The sequence below is a fragment of the Copidosoma floridanum genome, unplaced genomic scaffold (assembly GCF_036245765.1).
Source record: "Copidosoma floridanum isolate Cflo_tuat_1 unplaced genomic scaffold, Cflo_Japanese_pri ptg000006l, whole genome shotgun sequence".
NCBI classification, from domain to species: Eukaryota; Metazoa; Arthropoda; class Insecta; order Hymenoptera; family Encyrtidae; genus Copidosoma; species Copidosoma floridanum.
The window spans coordinates 1,954,168-1,979,082 of NW_028321883.1; the positions used below are offsets into that span (position 1 = coordinate 1,954,168).

A 24,915-nucleotide genomic window follows, 5' to 3' on the forward strand; every position below is an offset into this window, starting at 1 on the left:
TAAGATACTAAAAAAGACTACATACGATATTGTCACTGCATTCGCTTATTTATGTAATGCGCATTTTATTTCGGATAAAAAATTTCTAAGAAGATCTAGATCTTATCAAGAAATGTAGTCCAAATTTTAACATTGTACAGAAAGTCTTTATAGCAATACTTTAGAAAAATTCTTTATAGCAATACAAACTTATCTGAATGATAGGAAATTTATTTAATAATTCTTACAGAGTGAGATGTAAATGAAGCTATTTAACACGTTCCTTTTGATATATATATAGTTTTATCTTTATTTTAAATGGTTTTATAACTATTTAATCGAATTCACTCTTATTTTTTCTCCTGTTTCGAATAAATACATGTGTTCAGTCTTGGTCACATCATTATCTAGGAATTCTACACTATAATTGTGTTCAAATGAGTTAAAAATCAAACTAATTTTCGATGTAAATTTAATTTGATATTTTTGACTCCTCGGATTAATTGCATAGTTCATTCTTTTGACACATCAGCAGTCGTTGTATCACTAAAATCGTCAAAGTTGGCCCAACCTGTTTGCTCAACCGGTTGAGGTATCTCTTCATTCCAAAGATTAATCGGTGTCATAGAAGATGATTGTAGCATCTTCACTGTATTCCAAGCTTAAATAGAAAAAATTTATTACTATTACTATTATTATAATTATTATTATTATTATTATTATTATTTTTATTATGATTATCACTATTTAGATAACAAAAAAGAACAGGATTTAAAAAATAAATTAAAAAACCTTGACTAATCAACTTTTGTAAGGAAATTATTGATACTGGTCATAATGTCATTGTTATCATTATCTTTAACATTAACACATAGTTTGAGTTTCAAGAAACTTATTTTTAAAACTTATAATCATTTAAACTTAAATTAGTTTAAACCAATGGATGAATCGAAATAGTATTAAGTCTTAATATTACTTTTGAATGAAAAAACTTTCAATGTTATTTATTTTGCTTTCTAACAATTTTTTTGTATCAAAACCTTAGCCCACACAGTGTAGTATGGAAATTTTTTTATCTAATAAAATTCAAGGTTCAAGTTTTAGGCAAACCAAAAACGTATGCTTAAACCTTTATCTCACACTATATCTATAATTTATTTGTGATCGTTGAACTGCATGTCCTGGCAGTCAAAGATTTAACCTTATTTTTGTATGAAAATTCGGAGTCTTGAGAGAAAGTAAACATGCCAGCTTTATGACTCTTTACAATACGTGTAAATAACATAAGTATTAAAAAAACAATTCATTGTTTTCTTTTGATTTTTAACTATCAACTTACATTAATAGTGCAAAAAATCTTGAACGTAATTTGTAGACGATATTTAAATCAAATACGATTGACTTAAAATAAGTTTTGTATAAATATTTTGAAGAAATCAGTCTACCAGAGTTTTTTTAGCGCTCACTGCAAGCTCAAAGTTATAGATGTAAAGTATTAAATGGAATTTTTAGATGTTTGAAGATTATTGTATTGATTAAAAATTTATTATTTTTTTAATTCACAACATAAAAAGCAGTATTGACGATTTTTAGTAACAAAAAATGGCTCATAGTTAATACAGAACCTTCTAACCGAAATATTACATACTATACTTCAAAGTAATTCGTTTCAATATTACTGCAAAAGAAACACAATGAATGCACGCGTGTCAGTCCCCGTCCTGCGCCAGCAAATGCGTAGAGTAGCATGTGTCCAAAGGCTGCGTCTTGCTTGCACGCATAGTGAATATGACTAATTAACACAACATGCGTCCAGAGCTTTACTACAAACCATGTACTGAAGTCCTTAAAAAACTCCAACTTGCACATGCACTCAGGGAAGTACCAAAGAAAGTTGTGTACAAGCTGTGAGCTCAGATAATGCATTAATCATGAACTGCTAATACGAGGTTTGTTCAAACCTTCCTTCGATTTGATTTAATTCTGCACAATATGGATATACTTTTTTCCACATAATATACATGTATATGGCAGAACCAGGTTCGTTTGGTACTGCCATGTATAAGAAGGATTTGTAAGAGCAGAATATATGTTTACAGAGCAGAACTAAGCAAAACAAAAAAAGAAATTCAAACACATCTACTATCATCGTGATAAACTATTTGTGATGTTCTAAGTTTTAACTGCCATGGTGGTGCAGTGGTAGAGTTGCAGCTTCGTCGAGCACTAAAAATCAATAGCTTTTGGCGTAATAAGTACTTGAATATGTGACCGTTTGTGTTCCACCATTTTGCCCAGACTACTGATTTTTTAACCGAAGAACTGTTGCAATTATGCTTAGTCAATATAATAGTAGTAGTGGTAGTCGTTTTTTTTTTTTTTTTTTTTTTTGTGGAGTAAGGGAAAATGCATTGAAGCACATCGCAGAGACAGCGGTAGTGTGGGACTTGGTAAATTTTTTTTTATTAGACCACCCATACCCATTAACCCCCACCCCCCCATGCTGCCTGGCTTTAGTTACACCCCGGAAACTCGTTAACATTACTTCATTACAATCGCGTTCCACAGCATTAACAAACAAGTTCGTCACTATTTGCTAGAGGTGCCAATCCTCTCGAGTCCTGAAAAGGACTCAGGGTCCCTGAGGACTGCACCTATATCTAGCGCTTCTTTGCAGGCTGCTATCTTACCTTCACGCCATTTTTACTTTTTGCGGCATACTCAGGGACTCCTGCTTCCTGCGCAGCAGCTCTCTTTTCTTCTTTCTTACGCCGAATGATAGACCCGTCGAAGCCATCCACTGCCCTTCACCCCTCTTTGGTGCATAACATCTCAGAGATGATGGTTTCAGGAGTTTATGCCACGCCTAGCCCGTCCATCAGCTGCTGGCGCTCACGGTACCATCTCTCACACACGAAAAACAAATGATCGTCGGTATCATCAAACACAGGGCAGTAAGTGCATCTGGGTGATGCTATCACCACCATGCGATGGAGATAGGCATTAATTTGGCCATATCCGGAGAGGAACTAGGTGAGATAGTAATTTACCTCTCCGTGGCCGCTCTCCACCCATGGCCACGGGTGCAGTATCAGCGGTGCGTCCACCTACCCACACCAGGCTTCACTCCTGTTGCGACGTCATCAATGTGTTCTCCCGCATTTCATTATTGCTTTCGTCACCAGAGCCTAGAAACTTCTTTTGCCGCTTTAGCGTAAGCAATATAACGGAAATCGTTCGTACTATCACAATAGTGGCAACGGAAGATACTGTGCGGTAGGCGTAGGCGATCCACAGCGATACGATGCGCTGCACCGAAGTGAGGCGCTTCCAGATATCCCTCCTCGCGAGCGCGTCCGTCCACAACTCCTCTTCAGGATCCACGCTCTTTAATTTCACGTCAGATTGTAGGACTGACTTAAACAAACCTTCTAGGCTTGATCAGACGATTAAGTCAACCATTGCACTAGCATACAAATGAAATTGATAAGCCAGCTACACCATTCCAACCAGCTCAGACGAGTAGCTTCACATATCTATAGTCACCTCAAGGCCCAGATGAGTCTAATTAACGCTACAACCTACGTCCACACAATGAAAGTGAAGTGTAATGAAAATATATTGTGAAAAGACACTAAATAAAGTAGTATGAGTGGTAGTGTGTGTGAAATCACGGACCTTTATAAATCAAGAGTGGATGAATGAATGATCACGAAAACTTTTTATCACACTCTCATAACCGCCATTTAAAATAGTGATTCATTTTAAAAAAACCCCGATAAAACACTAAAAATAAGAGAGGAAGACATTTTTTACTTTTAAGATGAAATTCACTATTTGTCAAGCTGCCAGGATTTTTTCACCAACATCACCAAAAGGCGAAAATGATATACCGAACATTGACCAAAAAAGACTTATGTATCTTTTATCGTGAGATATAGAAGAAACGGAAAGGAAAAAAGATTTTTTTAACCATTGCTCTAAATTTTGTACCCTAGAATATTGTTTTGCCGTTGGAGATCGGCGGGGAAGATCATCCCAAGATTATGTACAATACATGGATTCAGAAAGCGCTATTTTAGCGTTACAGAACGAGGAACCTAAGTATTACACGAGATACACTGACCCAATTAAAAGGAGTGCAAGACACGAATTAAACAGGAAGTTGACTCACTCTTTATGTCAACAGCAAGTTGACTTAACGACATATCAAAGACATGTCATACATGCAGAAGACAACGATGTACATAAACTTTAGAAACAAAACTAACCTTTGCCATAATCATCGATTTACAAGAAATAATTTAAAGTAGCAGAAAATGAGTCCAATAATTGAGCTCTACTATTTAACTAGCTACTTTCTACGTTGAGAAATACATCACTAAGTTCTAAGATTTTAATTTTAAGCTTTATAAAACTAATGAGCGAATTTATATTTAGTTAAGTATTACCGCCACATATTGAAACTACATTGGTAGAGACAGACATCAGAAAGAAAGAATCAATAAAAAAATAAAAAAAATAATTAAAAAACTTCGAGGCTTTGAGATTCAAACGCATATTGTATTTCATCACAATTGTACGTTACTATACTGTAAATTTTTTTTTTTAATATTTAGATTTAGCATACAATAAAATTACTTATTCCATTGTACTGTAAATCCGCAAATATTTTGGCATAGGATGATAAGTAATTATTTTATCAATGTACATATTTCCTCCTCATCATCCAATAAATTCATAAGCTTAATTTTTTTTACATTTCACGTATAACTTACAAATCGTTACAATTAATAACAGCACGAAATATACTACAACAGTACTCATACATATAAAACATCAACCAATAATCATTATTATACCTATTATATTTACGCTTACAGAATTACATATACTGTAAAAAACAAAACCCTAAAATTGTCAAAGCAATGAACGATGGACCCCAACTTAGCATACTATTGCAGAGATATAATAGCTGGCTTATGTTAAAAGGGATTCTGAAGAACTTCAGAATAGTGCAGACTATAGAATAGAAACCCAGTGCTATAAGTTATTAAAGTTGCAAAGTGGTGTTTCGTTCACTACCGGAGGCAGAGATGGCGGCTAACAGTTTAAATGCAGCGCCAACGCTACACGAGCTACTAGATTCACTACCTTATTTATCGGATAATGAGAGGAATCAGGTAACATTAACGGCATCTGCGTCTCTGATAAATAAGAATTCAATCAGAATTCATAACAAATCGGAGAATGGACGTTGGTTGGACAAAATGATTAAAGATCTGGTCGATAAAAGTCAAATCGAGAAATTCCTTTATAGTTTTGGTCCGATGCTATCTTGAAAGACGAGGAACCAAAACACAGCCGATGGAGATGATGCTCCTAAAGACCGTGACCCACTTCAGTGTAAAGTAGTATGTAAGGTGCCAATCATAGTGAATTCGGATGAATGTACCCAGTTATTGACTTTTGGCCCTTTAAGTCATCTAAAATACCACCCGCTGGATATCGTGCACAATGATGTACAGCAATTGTGTCTATAGTTCGCTACTTATTGTTACGAAGAATTGATAGCAAGAATCTTCGAAGGGCTCAAAATATATGAGGCAAAACACTCATACAAAGAAAGTAAAAAAAAAATCCGTGACATAATAACACGCTCACAGTGTGGGAATTGAATCAACAAAAGTCTTCGAAGTGCACAGTCTTTTACGAAAAACGCAAATAAATCTAAAGAAGACTTGCCTATCATGCCAAAGAGATGTCAGCCTAGTAAAATACGATTGGCACTACAAACTATGCCTTGAGACAGGCGTTACAGCAAACCTTGATACCCTTAACAGATTAATCATTATAAAAAATAAATCCCAGGACCAAGGAGAAAAGAAAAGACATTATATATAACAAATCATAGTAAGTCCTATTAATTATTCTTCCAAATTGAACACTCCCAAGTAACTGTAATAATTCCATAGAATAATAGCATAAAAGAAACACTCTTGTGTATTCGAATATGTTATTCAACAAAAAAAAACAAAAAAACAAAAAACATACGAACACATATATTGATCATAATATTTTTTTTACAATACTAATATGTATATTAAAGATTATTGCAAATAAACTTTTAAATATAAGGTTAGAATAATTTTCAGAAAAAAAGCTGAAAAGGTGAAAAGTGGAAGATTTCTTTTTCTTCTATTTTTTTTTCTTCAGGTATTCAGTTTACCATGGTCGATTTCTTACCTTGAATTGAATTGTTTTGATATGTATATATATTTACCAAGGGCGGTAAAAGTTTTAAGAAGGAGATTCTGTAAAATGACGACTTGCGTGAATAAATAAATTTTTATTCTTATTTAATTATGTATTAGTACTTTTATTCCCTCAATGGTAAAATTTTAAGACTCTTAAAGAGAGTTAAACTTAACAAAAGTCGTCACCTAACAAAGCTGACTGTGTACTTAGAGGCTCCCTGAAGTGTCAAGTGACAATCGAAGCGAACCGCTAAGCCTAAATACGTGAAGTCAGCAAGTACCAACCCTATAGCGTGTAAGACAAAGAACTTCTAACCAAAGCTTCGCGCAAGGTGCATTTTTTTGCGCAGAATTATAGTTAGTAGCCCGCTGCCGCTCATCGACTGCAGTACTCAATTATACAAGTAACTTGCTAAACATCAATGTTAAAGGGTTGATGACCCTAAAAGGGACAGGTACATGTGTAATCAGATTTGCCCCTTCCATTAAACACTTGCGCACGATTGTTACCCCCTCCACCTAAACATCGTTAAACCATAGCATGGACAATATAATAGGGCGCTTTCGAGGACTCGCAAAAGTCGGCCTCACATCATTGGGGCGCACGGTCACGTTCAGCCAGCTGGAGCTACCAGCTACCGATCAGGCTTATCCTACTATAACCAGCGGCACTCAGGAGCAATCAGACTTGGGCGCTTACAAAATAAAACGACCACAGTCACTTCCATCGGACACAACGTTTTTTTTAAGTGAAAACTTTTTTAGGCGCGTTGGACGATTTTGGATGGGGAAAAACTCTTAGTTTTGCTCACATCGCTTTCATTGAAAAGCAAGGCGATCCCTGCAAACAGTCATGTGTGAGCACGAGATAATGAAGTGTAGGCGAGGGGGACGGAAGGAGAGGGGGAGCCCGCTCTGTATTGGCCGGCGATAGAGAAAGAGAGAGTAGCTTGGTGGCGTGACAGAGTGCGGCGGAGTATGGTAGTATGGATATGCATATGGCCTAAGTTCTCTCTCCTTGTCTAACTGCAGCCGCTGCGCAGTGCGCATAGTGCGCATTTAAATTTTGAATCACACCGCATATGTATAGGTTAATGGTGTACGTAGCTATCGAGTCAGGTACTCAGGTACCGAGCTAACTTTTCGGTAGTACCGAGATTATTTTTTAACTATGTGTAACTACGTACTATATTAGTATATAGCTTTTTGCCATGTCTAAATGTGTATACTGTAAGCTGTATACAGATTATGTTACTACAGTATCACTGTATAAGTATATAGTTTACATCCAATAGTATCAATTACCCATGCAAGTTCAACTGCATATAGTAGCACATGTGCGCGGCGATTTGTGGTATATATACGGGACTAGTAAGTCACTATAAGCTGTATTACCGGACACATACGCACACACGTATATATTTGCAATTAACTGTCGTCACGTCGTCACTCTTGGTTATTAATTAAATTATGCTTCATAATATCCTACATTAAACTGAAATTATTTCAACTTACTAAGGTATAATTTAATATTTAATTGCGAGTTAAATTACCTTACTCTCTTCGTTAAACAAATTTATTAGTAGTGATTAACAATTGTTCTACAAATTATTTAAAAGCTATCTCAGAAAACTCAATTATTTATAGAAAGAAATCAAAATAACACTTTATTTTACGTAAGTATTTAGGGTTCCTGCTGGAAAATCAATTCGATTATTTACAAATTGTATGTCAAGGACTCCAAATGAATTTATTAAAAAATGATAATAAGCCTACATGGGACGTAAATTGTTAAAGTTCTTTAATGAATTTTTTCTCACTCCTCAGTATCTGTTGTAGTAAAGTTTAAAATTAATATTTTTATGAAAAATCGCATGATTTTCAGAATTTTTAGCTTAAGAAATACCTGTGTTATCGTGTACTAAAGTTTATAGTTCATTGTTCAAAATATGTTTAATGAAAAGATATGCATGTTATCATATGTACTATCACGACCCACATAATTATAGGAATGCCGTAATTTTAGATTACTTACTTCAAAAATAGTGAATAATTTAGATAGCTACTAATTTATTTCAGAACTTAATTAAAATTATAATTCGTCGTTTTAAGTTTTCACTTCTGTCGGCAGCCCCATGATTGCCCACTGGTTTTTATTTTACTTACGTTGGCCTCTCGTTCCTTGTGGAATCCATGAGCATCACGGTAACTAATCTACCAGCCACTCGGCTCCTGGATACCACGATCCGTCTGAAGCTGCTCTACTTCAACACACGTGGAAAGGTAGCTAAAACTCGACACGCCTCTCCCACAGAGTAGCCGCACACAGATGAAGAAGCATTCTGAGTGACAACGACTTCTTCGCAACACTAGAAGGCGCTCGACCAAGATAGTGCCTCGTCTGCGCAGTGTAGTGGTTGTTTCACCTACGAACACACACATCTGGGGATACCACCCAAGAAAGGACTCTGCCCTGAAGGCCTCCCATCGTAACGAGGCTCCCGCAACGTTGTCTTGAGCTTCCACCCCGCCTTCACCAATGTACTTTACCTCCAGATTAACTTTTAGCCAGACAGGCTATGAATAAATACAGGTCACCCAGAAAAACGAGCGCTCCTTTAGTAACAATTCGCCAGGATTCGACAGGGCCAACAGGAACGAAGAAACCTACTCGACCAAGCCTTCTACATCCACCAGCTTGCCACCCGCACATCAAGATCCCTCAAGGTAAATCCAGGCCACCTAGGGTAGAATAACCTGAACTGCGAGATCCACGGCGGCTTAGCCAAGTAAGGAAGCGGTTGCTTGCAAGGCTTTTGGTACCCTTTCACGGGACCACCCTCTTGCCCTATCTTGACGATCAACCTAGTTACTAACCAGCCCTTCAGGGCCATCACTGATTTCAGCGAAATAAATACTACCTTCTGGCCACACAGAGCCAGGAAAGTATCACCCATTGGTAACGATCCTCCATATCAATAGAGGGACATGCTGTTATTTTCTTTTCTTTGTCCTTTTGTACGATTAATTTGTATTCAAACCAAAAAGAAGATAAATCAATTAAAAATAAGTCCAATAAAGTAAACGTGGTTAAATTTAATTAAAGAATTCATTTGAAGAGGTTATAAATAGAGAAAAAGCCACCAGACGACAAATTCACACCAACGGAGTATAATACAAAAAAAGCAATATCTCAACTTACATTTTATAAGCAAGGAGAATAAAACTAGGTATTTTATCTTTCATCGTTTTAATACATGCATGTATATTGAATGTAATATATGCATACATATATTAAAATAATTACACTCCGTTGGTGTAAATCCATCGTCTGGTGGCTTTTTCTCTATTTATAACCTCTTCAGGTGAATTCTTTAATTAAATTAAACCACGTTTACTTTATTAGACTTATTTTTAATTGATTTATTTTCTATTTGGTTTGAATACAAATTAATCGTACAAAAGGACAAAGAAAAGAAAATAACAGCATGTCCCTCTATTGATGTGGCGGATTGTTACCAATGGGTGATACTTTGTGATATACATATATATATGCTAGTGGCGCTCCGCCCCCCTGCGCGCTCCGCGCGCCAACCCCCCCTTTTGTTAAGTTTTAAAGTGTAATTTTTTAAAAATGAGGTTTGTATTAACATTTTTTAAAGCCTTAAAAAATGATAAAATTAGTTGTTAGTATAAAAATAATATGTAAAAGTATATTTTACGAAATTTGGAAGACTATAGGATTTTCGTTAATACTCGGAAATAAATATTCTACGCTGGGGAATGATTACTGGTCTGCTTTTAAGGAAATATGAAGAACAAGCTGCTAATTTCGAATAAAAGTGGTAAAAATTATATAGACAGAGAGATGTGCCCTTGACTTTTTGTTAGTGAGATTTATTATTTCTTCTAGTGGCTCCCTTTTTTAAATGAGCTGTCTATCCTGTATGTATCAACAGATATTTCTAAGCTTTTAACACTAAATATGCCCCCTGCGTACTCTGCGCACCAACTCCCGTAGTTGCAAATTAGATTTACAAATTATAGAAAAAAATCCGAATTATATTAATTGTTACTTAAAATTTATACATGTAACAAATGCATATCGATCGTAATTAATTACATGAATTTTTAACAATCACTTTTTATTTTCCCTACTAATAACAGCTATTTCTATGGGATTTGTAGAACACGACTTTCAAAACGATATAATTTTTGAAGAAGCATGTAACGTTATACTGCCTTTTTAACTACGAAAATTTTTTGCGTGGTTTTTTAAGTCTGAAAATTTTTTTGGTATTATTATTTGGAGCAAACACAACAAATTTTTCTTTGAAGATTGTAAAGATGATCAAAATAAAGGTCTTTTACATTTAAACCAAATTTTTAATTTTGAAAATATGTCTTGTGAAGATTTTAGTTTACCAGAATCAACAGAAACGATGAAAAAAATTATTGATACTGACAATGATAAAAGAATATTACGTAAACACAAATTTCATGAATTGTTTTCACAACTCAGTCATGATTAACGTCGAAATTTTCAAGAAATAATAAAATTTGAAAAAAAAATCTTTTTCATCGATGGTCCTGGTGGATTTAGAAAAACTTTTCTATACAAAACATTAATTTATTATTTCATATCAATTGAAAGAAAAATTCTTACAATGGCTTGGTCAGGTATTGCTTCTATTCTGCTTCCAAAGGGATGGACCACTTACAGAACTTTCAGACTTCCTTTAGACTTAAGCACTATAAAAAGTGCATTCTTCCAGTTTGAGCCGGATAAACTAAAATTACGTAATGTAAAAGTAATTATTGAGGGTGAAGCTTCTATGGTACCAAAAAAAGCATTTAAAATCGTTGATAGGACTTTAATAAATTAATCTAGTAGTGATAAACCTTTTAGAAATAAAACAATAAATTTAGGTGGAGACTTTCGTCAAATTCTCCCAGTAGTGAAAAACGGTAGCAAAATTACTATTGTTCAAGAAATCATAAGATTTTAAAATTTTTGGCATTTATTTAATATTTTTTATTTAAAAAATAATATACGTTCAATTGATAAAAAAACCATTATTTTCTAATGGGCAATTATATGTTGCACTGTCTAGATGTTAAAACCAAAAAATAATTTGTATCCCAATGGCATCAGAAAACAAATTTGAAATTAAGAATATTGTTTGGAATGAAATTTTAGAGTAACAAAAGAACTATTCTATATTTCATTACTATTTTTATACTTTCTTGCAAATTTTATCCATCATCAAAACAGCAAATTTCAGTACTGTCTAGTACCCAGATTTATGTAATTATGAACAATCCGTTTTTTGTAATATGTTTCCAGATACACCATCATGGATGCAAAATTTTATCGGTGTGACAAATGTAGCTCAAAATTTTGAAATCATGAGTGTCTATCATCGCCCGAAAAATTTCACAAAAAAAAATTTTTTGTATGTGATCTGTGTAGCATTATAATATTAGACAAGAAAAATTATTTGCGTCACACAAAGGAATTCCAAAACATTGAAAAAAATTTTAAGTGTATTCAATGCGAAAAAAGTTTAAAAAGAAATTATCACACACAGAGACATTTGAAAAGTCATGTAAAAAACGTTCAAAAAAAATTTGTAAAAATTGTAGAAAAGGTTATGTAAGAGCAGAGCACCTAAAAAGACATTTTAGAGTATGTAATCAAAATAAACATTGTAAGTAAGATAATTATAACAAAATTTTTTGTTATGGTCAAATAAAATTGTATGTGAAAATTAGACCACTTGTAACAGTTAATATATGAGGCTTTACGAATATATTCACATTATATATGGGGAAGCTGGGGGGGAGCTGGGGGGGAGTCGGGAGGGGATCTGGGGGAGCGGGGGGAACTAGCAAAAAAGTAGGATTACTCGAAAAATGCTAGAAAATAAAAGAATAACTACCTTATTTGGGGGGGAGCTGGGGGTAGTGGGGGGAGCAAAACCTTGCTCCAAATCTTACGACTATATAATATAGGAAGATACATATATATATATATATAAAACCACGTTCCACTAAGGACAGTAAACAACCAAATAGTTGGACAAACTGCTGGTCCAGCGGCCCGTCATGAAGCGTGAGACTAAAGTGCACAAACATCCAGTTTTTACTGGATGATGTTAAATAATTACTATTAATTATTCAACAAATACTTGTCTAATTTTTATTACTTTGAGAGAGAAGTTAGGTCATTAGTGATTTGTTGGAGTTGAGGTTTAACATATAATAACAAATTGAGTATTTTAATTTCACAGTTTATTACAGCATTAGTTTGCAGATCGTTCGTGTCAGCCTCATCAGGCTGGAAGAAATTTTAATATTGTTACACACGTGCAACACTATCATGTAGAATACAATTTATCATCCCAAGTATAGTGTAAGTACATTTTAAATGTTTTAAACAAGGGTAATGCCCTCAGACTACCTTTGCCGTGCAGCTATATAAGTGCCGTAAGATCTTATTATGTAACTTAGTTCATCAGTTAATCCGTGACAAGTGAGTCGGAAGACTCACGAACTTCCACGTTTCTGAGCTAATATTGGCGTATAATAATTGTATTATACATTTTTTTGTCGCGCATATGTAACCATATTAAAATTTATTTTAGTCTGATGAGGCTGACACAACTGGTCAGCGAAAGTTTGCTGTAGTAAAGTCAGAAATTCAAACTTTCGAGGTGTTATTATTTCTTGAACCTCATTCTTAACGGATCACCCATCACCGTACTTACCAATATATTGAAGGGCACTGATATAACTTACACAATTTTCATTAATTTGAAATTTTTAAATAAGTAAATAAATAATTATTTTTATCATTTTTTCGTTTTTTTTAATTTTAAAAAATTTTTAAAGCAGTTTAATTTTTTTTCATCTTTTTTCTATTAATATTTTTTTTATACAAGGTTAAATTGATATGTTGATTGATTTTCATTTTGTTTTATTCTTTTAAAATCTTCTATTTAAGACCAAGGTGATTTTTTTACTTAAGAACGTTTAATGCAGTTAGCAAGTGAATGTTCAGACATCTGAGAGGAGCGCACATATGCAGCAACACTGGTAATAACTTTCGTTATTTTCTTAAATTTAATTAGTTTATGCTATGATAATGTACTACAGAAAAAAATTAGAAAATTTCTACAGATCATTTCTTTATAAATGTAACTTTATGTGACTCCTCCATAAAATTACATGTTAAATTAAGATTTTTTCAAATAAAATATATAAAAAATGGTACAGTTGAACAATCTTAAAATTAATGTAAATATTGTTTATGCTACAGTGAATATAAGTTAGATAGATACATAATATAGGAAAATATATCTTATGTAATAAAGTTTTCAGACTAGATTAAGTCACCAATTCCCTCTTATCAGACCCACTCATCATACCCTTCTAAATAAGAGAAAAATTGTTTCCTCATAAAGTTAACCTAATAAATAATATCCTATATAATTAAAGCCTTCCTCACATTTTGAGTGACATATTCGCTGGCCCCCTCCCTACCACTCTTCATGATAGTAGTTAAAAGCAAGAAACTAATCATAGAATATAGTTGTGGGATCAAATTTGGTATTTTTTTTTTAATTTTTATTTCTTACATATAAAAAATTTCATTCTTTACTATATTTTCAATAATTAATTTATTTTCGAAAGTATTTTGTATAAATATATTGCTAGAATTCTCACAGGAAAAAGCTGGAACCAAAGAATATCTTTCTATGTATAATATAAACGGTAAAGATAAATAATTTTCTGTATTTAACGTGATTTTCGGCATGAAAACTTCATTTCCTGATTTTTCTCTATTTTTTATTTTTGCTTTAATGTTATACTTAAGCAATTGAGTACGCAAAGTCAAGTGCTATTGCAGAAACCATCAAGTGTGCTGTAGTTTTTTATGAACATAACAGTTGAACCCACTTTTTCAAATTCAAATTATCTGGTGGTAATTAAGCCTTTATGAATATTATCGAGAGTTTCTATTTCAAAATTCATAACTGTACAATCATCTGCTCGGTCATATCTTTTTTTTTTAAAGCAAATTACATAAATTAATCTGGACATTCTTAATCATTTAAACATTTTAAGTTACAGTTATTCAATAACTTAGTAATTCTCACAATAAATAATTATCTAACGTAACGAAAATACGTACGAAAACCATAAAAGTGATGTACAAGATATTTGAACAATCGTTTTTACTCAACGATTTCTCATTTTACTACTACTAAAAAAATTGATTAATAATGTATTATTATTAACTACCCAAATCACTAAGTTCGATGAAGCTTGGGCTTACAACTTGTTATTCAGGGCACTTAGGAAAATAATTACAGTTTCCTGTGTTATCGATCAGATTATGTTGATACAATTACACCTGTGTTACACGATTTATATTACCGAGCTGTTTTATTGAACGATACATAAATCAGTAAATTTCTTGATTGCGTCTTTGGCTCATAGCACACAGTAAAAGAATGAAAAATAAGGTTATATGTGACTTGTGTGTCTCATTTTTCTTCTTGAGCTCTAAATTATGTCACCAAATGTAGGCGTGAACAATTATTAAAAAACTGTAAAGTTAAGTGTCAATATTTTTTTTTCAATAAAATAGTTCTTATTTTTAACAACTTTCGTAAATTATGGACATACTTAAAAGGACCTCATTGTTAAGGTAGAAAGTTTTGATTATCTTTGCATTACTCATTTTTTAATATATATAATTTATGTTTATCATAAAAACTAAACTTTTTTTACAGTTAATGCATATTTATCAACTACGAAGACGGTAGAAACAGTACGACTAATAACTTAACACTGTAACTAAAAAATTATTTTACAAATACTATCCATTTTCCATTTCTAAGGAAGATTAAATAATTTTAACCTCCAATTTCAAATTTTTAACAACAAATTTTTTATTTACGCAAAGCGTATTAATTCCAAATTTTGTACTTTCGAATTTTTTTCATAGAAAGAAGTATTTCGTAGTTTTATTAATTATGAAGGTTTGACACCGATGCTTAAAAACTGGAAGTGTTTACCTGAAATCACCTCCTAAAATGAATTATTGTTTATAAAATGGCAAGTTACTATTACTTCGATCTTTTTAGGCTTCGTCTACACTTTTTCAAGCTTGTTTCGTGATCATTAAAGCTTCATTTTTCATAACTACCTTTACTTTAAGTAGTTTTATTTCATCAGATTTTTATTATAGAATAAAAATCATTATACTGGACACTAGCAGCCCTCCGTCACGGCTTCGCCCGAGACTCACTAAATGGAACACTGTCTTGTGTTGCCATGTAATGTGAAACGTTTTCAGTGAAAAATTATACATCTAGTTCTGACAATTCTCACAAAAATCTTCTTATTAAAAATATATTGATTCGGAATCCATAAACTTTATTAAGCCAAATAATAAGTTGTACAAATAAAAAAAAATATAATTATGCTGAAAAGTACCGTGCGTTTCTTATGCCATGAAATAATCATCGATCAGAAGGGGCCGTTAATTTGCAGTTTCTCTCGAATAATTTACAAAAAGGGCTATTTTTTTAAAGCTTTAAAGATACACAGCTCACAAAAAATTCATCATTAAAAAATTTTTTTCTCTTATCTCACAACTTTATTACCAGAGCTACCAAGTCCTGAAGCTAAATCTCTACGTTATTAATCGCAACAAAAATACCAATACATATTCTATCTATTTAAAAGTCTGAAATATTTAAGAGATAACAATGAGGGTTATAGTGAAAAGCTGATCTCTCACTTGATTAATTCTTTCGTCATTTTCTTAACGCCTAAAATTGTATTCATAAGATGCATCTGAAGTTTTTCTTCGAATTCGACTTCTTGTGACTTTTGGCATAGTTGAGACTCTTGTGAGCCCTAAAGGCTATTTTTTAAACTTTATTAGGTTGTAACATATTTGTTAGCAAGGTAGTTCGACGTCCAATGAACCTGAAAAAGACCGGTGAGTTTTTTAAGTAAAGTATTTCTTGACTGAAGTTTCCAGCAAACGTGACTGCCTGAATACCTCAGGTTAAAGCTTTGGAGCTAGTTGTAGAGCTCTTTTCCAACGGTATAACATCAAAGACGGTGTCTAAAGAACCTCTTTTTTCAGACTCAGTTGTTTTGGTGATCTAAGGTAGAAAGGTTAGTTCGTAATGCTTGCTCGATGGTAACTGTCTAGTTGACTCATGTTTATTATTTTTTCTTCATAGCTGTCAGGTTCTGCCAGCGCAGATCTTGCAAAGGATCGGTGATTCCTAGTTGAATACTTAAAGCTGAGAGGATAATATAGGGTCGTCGGTCACCGGGGTTCCCAGCCTTGCTGCGAACAACTCTGCTCGTGACGTCTGCCAGTGAATGACTGACTTGGTTTAATAGTGGCCGGCTTTACATAGTCTTTGAGTTGACAAATCGTCTCCGGAAATCGTAATAAAAATGTATTAGTTGGCAAGGTAATTTAAACTAAGGTGGCCCTTAAAACAACCTATGAGATTGATAGTTAAGTAGAAAACGTAAATACTTATAATGGCCCTGAAAAGGGCTGGTGGTGAAACTTGTAGCTATTCCTTATTATTATTCTTGATGATAAAGAGCCAGCTGCAGGTAGCTTGGCACTTATTCTGTGAGTCTCTATGTACGTAGACCATACAGGAAGGATACTACGCCGCTGACCAAAGATTATCTTGTCTTCAGGTCGTTCCCTGGATAACCAACCATTCATCGGTAGTCAGGAAAGTGGGCCTGGAGAATACCTTCTCTGTAAATATGTCGTTGGGACGATCACTAAGGAGGCCGGGCTACCCGTACTGTTCAGGGCTGTCTTTCCTAGCTCGCATTTAAAGTAGAAAATTCTCTGACGACACCAGGTTCGATGGTTGAACGGCCACAAAGCTCTGAAGTGCTAGAGCAGGTTGTGCTCTGGCTAGAAACGTTTTTTGGTATTCCACCAGAGACGTTGAAGTTCCGAACGCCTGTTTTTCTGTGGCACTCGTTTATTTTGGGGATCCAGGGTAAGAACCAATTTATTTCGCTTGCCCATGAAAGAAGAGTGTCATCGGTAGTCGGGTTGCCCAGCTGCACGACGGACTCCTCTGTTCTTGGTGTAGTGCCGATGATCGACTGCGATGATCGTCTACTTGATGGGGCTTCTTATAACGACTCTTCACTATCTTTGGTTGCGGGTGGTTTCAATTTTATCTCGACGCCACCTAGCAGATTCTACTGAACTAAAGCGCAAAGTTAGCTTATTTTAGCAAAGCTTTGAGCTTATTCATCGTTACTGTTGTTAACTTTTTTAAGCAAAAACTATGCGAAAACCATCTCATAATTATGAAGAATCAGTATGCAAAATTTCAGCAAAATCGGTTCAGTAGTTTTCGTGGTTAGCGAATACAACGATTTTTAAGACTTTGCTTTATATATTAGTGTGCAACATCAGTAACATTGTAGTGATGTAAATAGAAGATTTAGTTTACGAGATTTGAAATCTCGCGCTTTAGGATATTCTCTCACCTATAAGGGCCAATCATAAGCGTGCGCGCGTCATTTAATACACCAATAGACTCTGTTTTATACTTACCTTTGTCCAGCAGCTTGCTGCTGCTGTGGTTATCGTTAGTCAGCCTCAAACGCCCTTTTCGGTAAGTCGCTTTGCGCTCGTGTTATAATTTTCACGTGTAGCGTTTTATGTAAGATATTGTAACGAAAACGATTCACAATTTAGATTGACACGTAATTTCTCAGTTTGACTCAAAAATTAGTTCTGCCTTTTTTTATCTTGCATGTAAGCAAGTATTATTACTTGTTAAAGTAGAATTAAATAGAGAGATTGTTTTTTATAATAAACGGCTAAAGTGTTTAAAAGTGTGTTGTGCATTTATTATAGTGTCCTTTAATTACATCCTTTTTCACGCTCCCCCAAATCCGGCGTGCGATATAAAAAAATATATACAGTCCACTAACTTACTGAGTTCGAATTCGAACATGGTCCTTCGAGCCGGATGTGGGGAGGTGAAATATTGGTGTAGGACATTTTCCTTTTGTGTATGACACGTGGTCGTTTTATCGGCCATCTTGGCTTCTTTTCACGTTCTCGGGCGACGAGGCTGACGCGGTCAACGCGCCGGCGCGTAGTCCGTACGCACACACACACACAAATAGCCATATCTCTTTCTCTCTTTTCCTTGTTCGTTTGTCGTCGAGTGCGAGCGAGGCCATTGTTTATATAGAGGACTCACTCTTGCTCGTGCTTTGGCCGTCATCAGCGTGTGCTGCTGCCTGTCTCTGCAGGCTATTGAGTCGGCACCGCTGCTGCTGCTGGCTTCACGGGTCCTTTCGTCGTCAGCGTGTGCTGCTGCCTGCCTCTGCAGGCTATTGTGACAACACCGCTGCTACTGCTCGTGCTTTGGCCGTCATCAGCGTGTGCTGCTGCCTGTCTCTGCAGGCTATTGAGTCGGCACCGCTGCTGCTGCTGGCTTCACGGGTCCTTTCGTCGTCAGCGTGTGCTGCTGCCTGCCTCTGCAGGCTACTGTGACAACACCGCTGCTACTGCTCGTGCTTTGGCCGTCATCAGCGTGTGCTGCTGCCTGTCTCTGCAGGCTATTGAGTCGGCACCGCTGCTGCTGCTGGCTTCACGGGTCCTTTCGTCGTCAGCGTGTGCTGCTGCCTGTCTCTGCAGGCTATTGTGACAACACCGCTGCTACTGCTCGTGCTTTGGCCGTCATCAGCGTGTGCTGCTGCCTGTCTCTGCAGGCTATTGAGTCGGCACCGCTGCTGCTGCTGGCTTCACGGGTCCTTTCGTCGTCAGCGTGTGCTGCTGCCTGCCTCTGCAGGCTATTGTGACAACACCGCTGCTACTGCTCGTGCTTTGGTCGTCAGCGTGTGCTGCTGCCTGTTTCTGCAGGCTATTGAGTCGGCACCACTGCTGTCAAGTCCTGCAGGTCTTTCGAACTCAAGATAACTACGAATACTTGGTACTGTTTACACGGTTTGTAAAATTGTATATTTTGGTTTGTAACATCAGTTCCTTATAGTTTTTCGTTTTTTTTGTTTACCGATTGACTTAAATATATTTTTGCGAACTTATCTTTATGTAAGCACTTTATGTAAAATTTAAGAACACTACCGTCGTTCAGCGTTATTGTTGAATTAGTTAGCCTTTGTCTGACTCAAGTTTGGCTACGGTGCACGGTTTGTATTATTTATTGAATATTTATTACTTGAATTGAAATTTACCTTATCAAAATGGATAACCTTTGTGAGGTAAAAGTTAAACTGTTTAACAAAATTAAAGGTTCCTTTACAAACTTTAAGAAACTTGGCCAGGTGAAAATGACCAGGGGTCAGGCTGACTCTAGGCTTCAACAACTCAGAGATACTTTTGAACAGTTTAAATCCACTCATGATAACATTATGAATATAAAACCTTTACCCACAACTCATGATTATTTTAAAAATGAGTGCTTTGAAGTGGGAGAGGATACTTTTTATTCAGTTCAGGGTGATTTTAACGATTTTTTCAATTCGCTTAATGATCATTCGAATCCAACAGGCACATTACCTCCTACTAATGCCAATGGTAGTTCGTTTCAGAGTTTCTCTTCTTTACCTCCAATAGACTTGCCATCCTTTGATGGTGATTTTGCTAACTGGGAGAATTTTCGTGATGTTTATAGGGCTATAGTCCATAGGAAGCAAGAATTACCAGCTATTATTAAATATCAACATCTTAGGGCGCATCTAAAGGGTGAAGCTTTAGACCTCATTAAAAATATACCCTTGTCTGAAGAGAGTTATATACAGGCCTGGGATACCATAACCCGGTATTATGATAGTAAACGTCGTCTCATTAATACGTATACAACTACTATTCTCAGTTGTCAAGCTATGAGAGGCAGTTCTTGCTCTGAAATGAAGCGCGTATCTAAGGAGATGATAGGTTCTGTTGATTCCTTGATATCTTTAGAGAGAGCAGTAGGAGATGCTGACAAATTTATCGCTCTTGTAGTTAGTAGATTTGATTTTCAAACGAACAAGGATTGGCAAAAAATGTTAGGTAGCAGCAGTAATCCTCCTACTTTAGGTCAACTACGAGACTTCATTTCGGCACAAGTCATTACAATGGAATCGTTTCCTTGTAAACCTGTAAATAAGATTGTAAATATTCGCGCAACTACTCCGTTTAAAAATATGGGATCTTCTAGTAGTAAGCCTATATCTGGTGTTACTGCACATCAGACAGTTGTTTCAGATTCCATTGTTTGCCAATTTTGTAATCAAAAACATCATCTTGTCTCTTGTGATTCATTTAAATCACAGGAGTGGAGCGATAAATGGAAATTTCTGAAGTCCTATCGTCTCTGTGTTAATTGTTTTGGTCCTCACCTTAATCGGGAGTGCTCTGGTAATAGTAAGTGTTCACACTGCAACCAAAAGCATCACACCATTATGCACAGAGGGGATAAGTCCAGCTCAACATCTGTCTCTGCTAAAAATAAGCAAACGAAATCTGTAAATAACTTGACGAACTCCTTTACTGTACAAAACCAAGCTCAGATTTCTCCAGAGTCTAGTGTAAATGTACAGTCATATAGTAGTCATAAAATCGTCTCACCCAAGGTGCTTTTAGCTACTGCTCGTGTTTTCGTGTATGCCACTGATGGATCTTGCATATTGGTACGAGCTCTCATTGATCAGTGCTCACAGAGTTGTCTTATTACTAAATCTCTCTGTGATATGCTGCATTTAAAACCGAGATCAGTACGTACGACTCTGTCAGGAGTGGGTGGACTGATTTCCATGGACGCTAGTAAATCTGTTGCTTTCAAATTTAGGCCTCATTTTGAGTCTGGTTTTGAGCACTTTGTTGATGCGTTAGTCGTGCCAAAAATTTCTTCCTAAGAACCACCCCTAGGTAGTCGTTTGGCAACTTTAGATTATGAGAAAGATGTAATTCTAGCAGATCAAGAATTTTACAGTTTAGATAAAATTGATATTTTGTTAGATGCATCTGTCCATGCAATTATTATCGGTCAGGAAGTTCGCAAATTAGCCCCTGATTACCCAATTGCCTCTGCTTCGCAAATTGGTTGGTTGTTATCTGGTCAGATGCCCTTTGGTTCAGGATCCAACTTGTCACAAAAATCATTAGTTATGGTTAATGTTGAGGAAACTCAGCTTAATGAGTTAGTTCAGCGGTTTTGGATTATTGAGGAACCTCTCAAGCCTCGAAAAATTTTGAGTAAAGACGAGATAGCCTGTGATGAGATTTTCATCAATTCACATTCTCGAGATTCTACCGGCAGGTATGTTGTACGGCTTCCTTTCAAAGTTAATCCTAAAACTTTTCCTGAACTACAAAGACAATCGTACCAATCAGCGTTGGCAGTTTTTCACCATTTAGAACGGAGGTTTGTGAGAGATAAGTCTCTACATGATGCTTATTCAGCATTCATGTCTGATTATATATCTTTGGGCCATATGAAGGAATTACCGGTTGACAAATTAGCAGCTTGTTATCTACCTCATCATGGAGTTTTTAAAAACAACAAGTTGCGAGTAGTTTTTAATGGATCAGCTTCTGGTAATTCTAGTTCCTCGCTCAATTCCATTTTACACTCTGGAGAGAATTTGTTGCTTAGCTTATTTGATATTATTATCAGATGGAGATTTTACCAATTCGTCTTTACTACTGACATTGAGAAAATGTTCCGACAAGTTTTGGTAGCTCCTGAAGAAAATGAGTTTCAGGCCATTTTATGGAGACCTAATGCATCTGTACCTATTCGATCTTACGTCTTAAACACTGTTACATATGGTTTGACAAGTTCACCTTACTTGGCCACACGTGTTTTAAGACAACTTGCCAAGGATTACACTGAATCTCATCCTATAGCTGCTCAAGTTCTTTGTGAAGACTTCTATGTGGATGATTGTTTGTCTGGTAGCCATACGTTAGAAGATGCTAAGATTAAATGTCAGCAACTAATTGAATTGTGTGAATTAGGTCAATTTCCACTGAGAAAATGGTCAGCCAATTCATCTGAGTTGATAGCTGAGTTACCAGTGAGCCACTTATCTAGTAGGCCAAAGATCCTAAGTGATGATGAACCAATTGTTTCTGTCTTAGGCTTGTATTGGAATCCTAGTAGTGACGAGTTTCGATTTTACGTTACAGTAAACGTTGACACACCCGTTCGCTGGACCAAACATACTTTATTAGCGCAGTTGTCAAAATTTTTTGACCCTTTAGGATGGTTGGCTCCAACGATAATTTTTGCTAAAATACTATTTCAATCTCTTTGGTTGTTGCAAGTGTCTTGGGATGATTCTCTGTCACCTGATTTGGTTAAAACCTGGACTCATTGGTTAAATGAAACACCTTTGTTGAACGAAGTTCGAATACCTAGATGGAATCATTTTTCGCTAGACTGTGAATCTCTCGAACTTCATGGTTTTGCTGACGCTTCTAAAAACGCCTATGCAGCGGCTGTTTATTTACGCGTTGTACGCGAGGGTGAGATTTTTGTACATCTTCAATTAGCCAAAACGAAAGTAGCTCCGATTAAAGCGCTAAGTATTCCAAGACTAGAGCTATGTGCTGCAGAATTGTTATCCACAGTAGTTAGTCATTTCGTTGATGTTAATTCATTGAAAGAAATACCAGTTCACATGTGGTCAGATTCTAGGAATAAACTATATTGGCTCAATGGACTTCCTTCCAAATGGCCAGTTTTCATAGCTAATAGGTGTTCAAAGATTCATGAATTGACTCCATATGCTAAGTGGCATTATATCTCGTCAAAGCAAAATCCAGCTGATGTAGCTTCTAGAGGTGTTCTTCCGGGCCAATTGCTGAGTCAAATATTATGGTTTCAGGGCCCTAAGATTCTTCATGAATTGCACCCTAATTATCCAGAGTTTGGAGTAGAAATGATTGCCCCAACCTCTATAAATGTAAATAGTTCAATGCCTTCTGTAAATAGTTTTGTGAATAGTTCTGAGTCCTTTTATATGACTCTAATAACTCGTTGTTCCAAGTGGGAACGGTTGCTAAGAGTAACAGCATATTGCCTTCGTTTTACATACCGTTGTTTACATAAAGTTAAACAAAAGAATTCATATTTACCTATAGCTGGAGATCTTAAGCCCCCTTTACAGGCTAGTTTGCAGTTTATAGACTTGTATTCTTTTATTGAAGTTGACTCGATTCACCCTTCAACATCAGAAATTGATTGTGCTAGACTGTGTCTAGTTTATCAGCATCAACAATGTCACTTTTCCACTGAGTTCAAGGTACTAACTCAAAATCAAGATCGTAGTTGAAAAGATAGCTTACCACTACTTCGATCTAGCCGTTTGCTTAATCTTACGCCGTTTATAAACCGCGGATTGATAAGAGTTGGGGGTAGATTGAGTAGAGCCCTACTTGATGATGATGCCAAACATCCCTTGATACTAACAGATAGAGATCAGTTGACATTTATGCTTATTGACTATTATCACCGATTAACTTTACATGGTGGAGTGCAGTTGACGATTATTACACTCCGTCAAACGTACTGGATTGTAAGTGGTAGACGGACTGTAAGAGCTGAGCTTACTCGTTGCATCATTTGTAAAAGATACAAGTCTAAACCACAAACTCAGTTAATGGGAGAATTGCCTTGTTCTCGTGTTACTCAGAGTCCTCCTTTTCAAAAATCAGGGATCGATTATGCTGGCCCCTTTCCAATACGCTTGTCAAAACACAAGGGTAAAGGAACTTTCAAGGGTTACATTGCAGTTTTCATCTGCATGTCAACTCGTGCAGTACATCTTGAAGTTGTGGAGGATTATACAAAGGAGGCATTTATAGCTGCCTTTCACAGATTTATTTCTAGACGTGGCCACTGCACTGATTTATTCAGTGATCATGGCACGAATTTCATCGGTGCTGATACTGAGTTGAAAAGAATGTTGTTAGAACGTAGTCGTGACCCTAATTTTGCCTATGAATTAGGTATCTCAGGTACACAGTGGCACTTTATTCCTGCTTCTGCTCCACATTTTGGGGGTTTATGGGAATCAGCAGTCAGATCCGCTAAACATCATTTGAAGCGTGTAGTCGGCGATCAGATTTTGACAGTGGTTGAATTTTCTACTTTATTGTGTAGAATAGAGGCATGCCTCAACTCTCGGCCCTTGGCTCGCCTTAATGATGATTCCTTTGAGCTTGATCCTCTTACCCCTGCTCATTTTTTGATCATGAGGTCTTCATTTCTTGTGCCAGAGCCCAATATTTCTACTGAAAAGGTATCGCCACTTAAACGCTGGAAGCTAGTGACACAATCTCTCCAAGTCTTCTGGAAAAGGTGGTCACTTGAATACCTTACTACTTTATAAAGTCGTTGCAAGTGGTTGAATCCTCAACGCTCGGTTAAGCCTGGTGATCTCGTGCTCATAAAAAACGAGTCTTCTCCACCTGGTAAATGGCCTTTAGGCATGGTTGTTGAAGTCTATAAAGATGCCAAGTCTCTCGTCAGAGTCGCCAAGATTAGAACCGCTTCATCTAGTTTTGTAAGGCCAATACACAAACTAATATTATTGCGTACCGTATCTGAGCTTGAGTCAGGACACAATAATA

The 24,915-nt window shown here is 35.8% G+C and overlaps 1 protein-coding gene across 3 annotated transcripts in view; it reads right to left on the reverse strand.

The window, feature by feature from the left end:
- Positions 1-241: 241 nt before the first annotated feature.
- The window catches only part of fmt (phosphatase 6 regulatory subunit 1-like protein fmt), a 400,722-nt gene continuing 376,048 nt past the window's right edge, over positions 242-24,915 (reverse strand). For all 3 annotated transcript variants that reach the window (XM_089598239.1, XM_089598237.1, XM_089598238.1), the window contains one exon: positions 242-640. In XM_089598239.1, the coding sequence (XP_089454365.1) occupies positions 492-640 (149 nt within the window). In that variant the 3' untranslated portion in view covers positions 242-491. The remainder of the gene's footprint in view (positions 641-24,915) is intronic.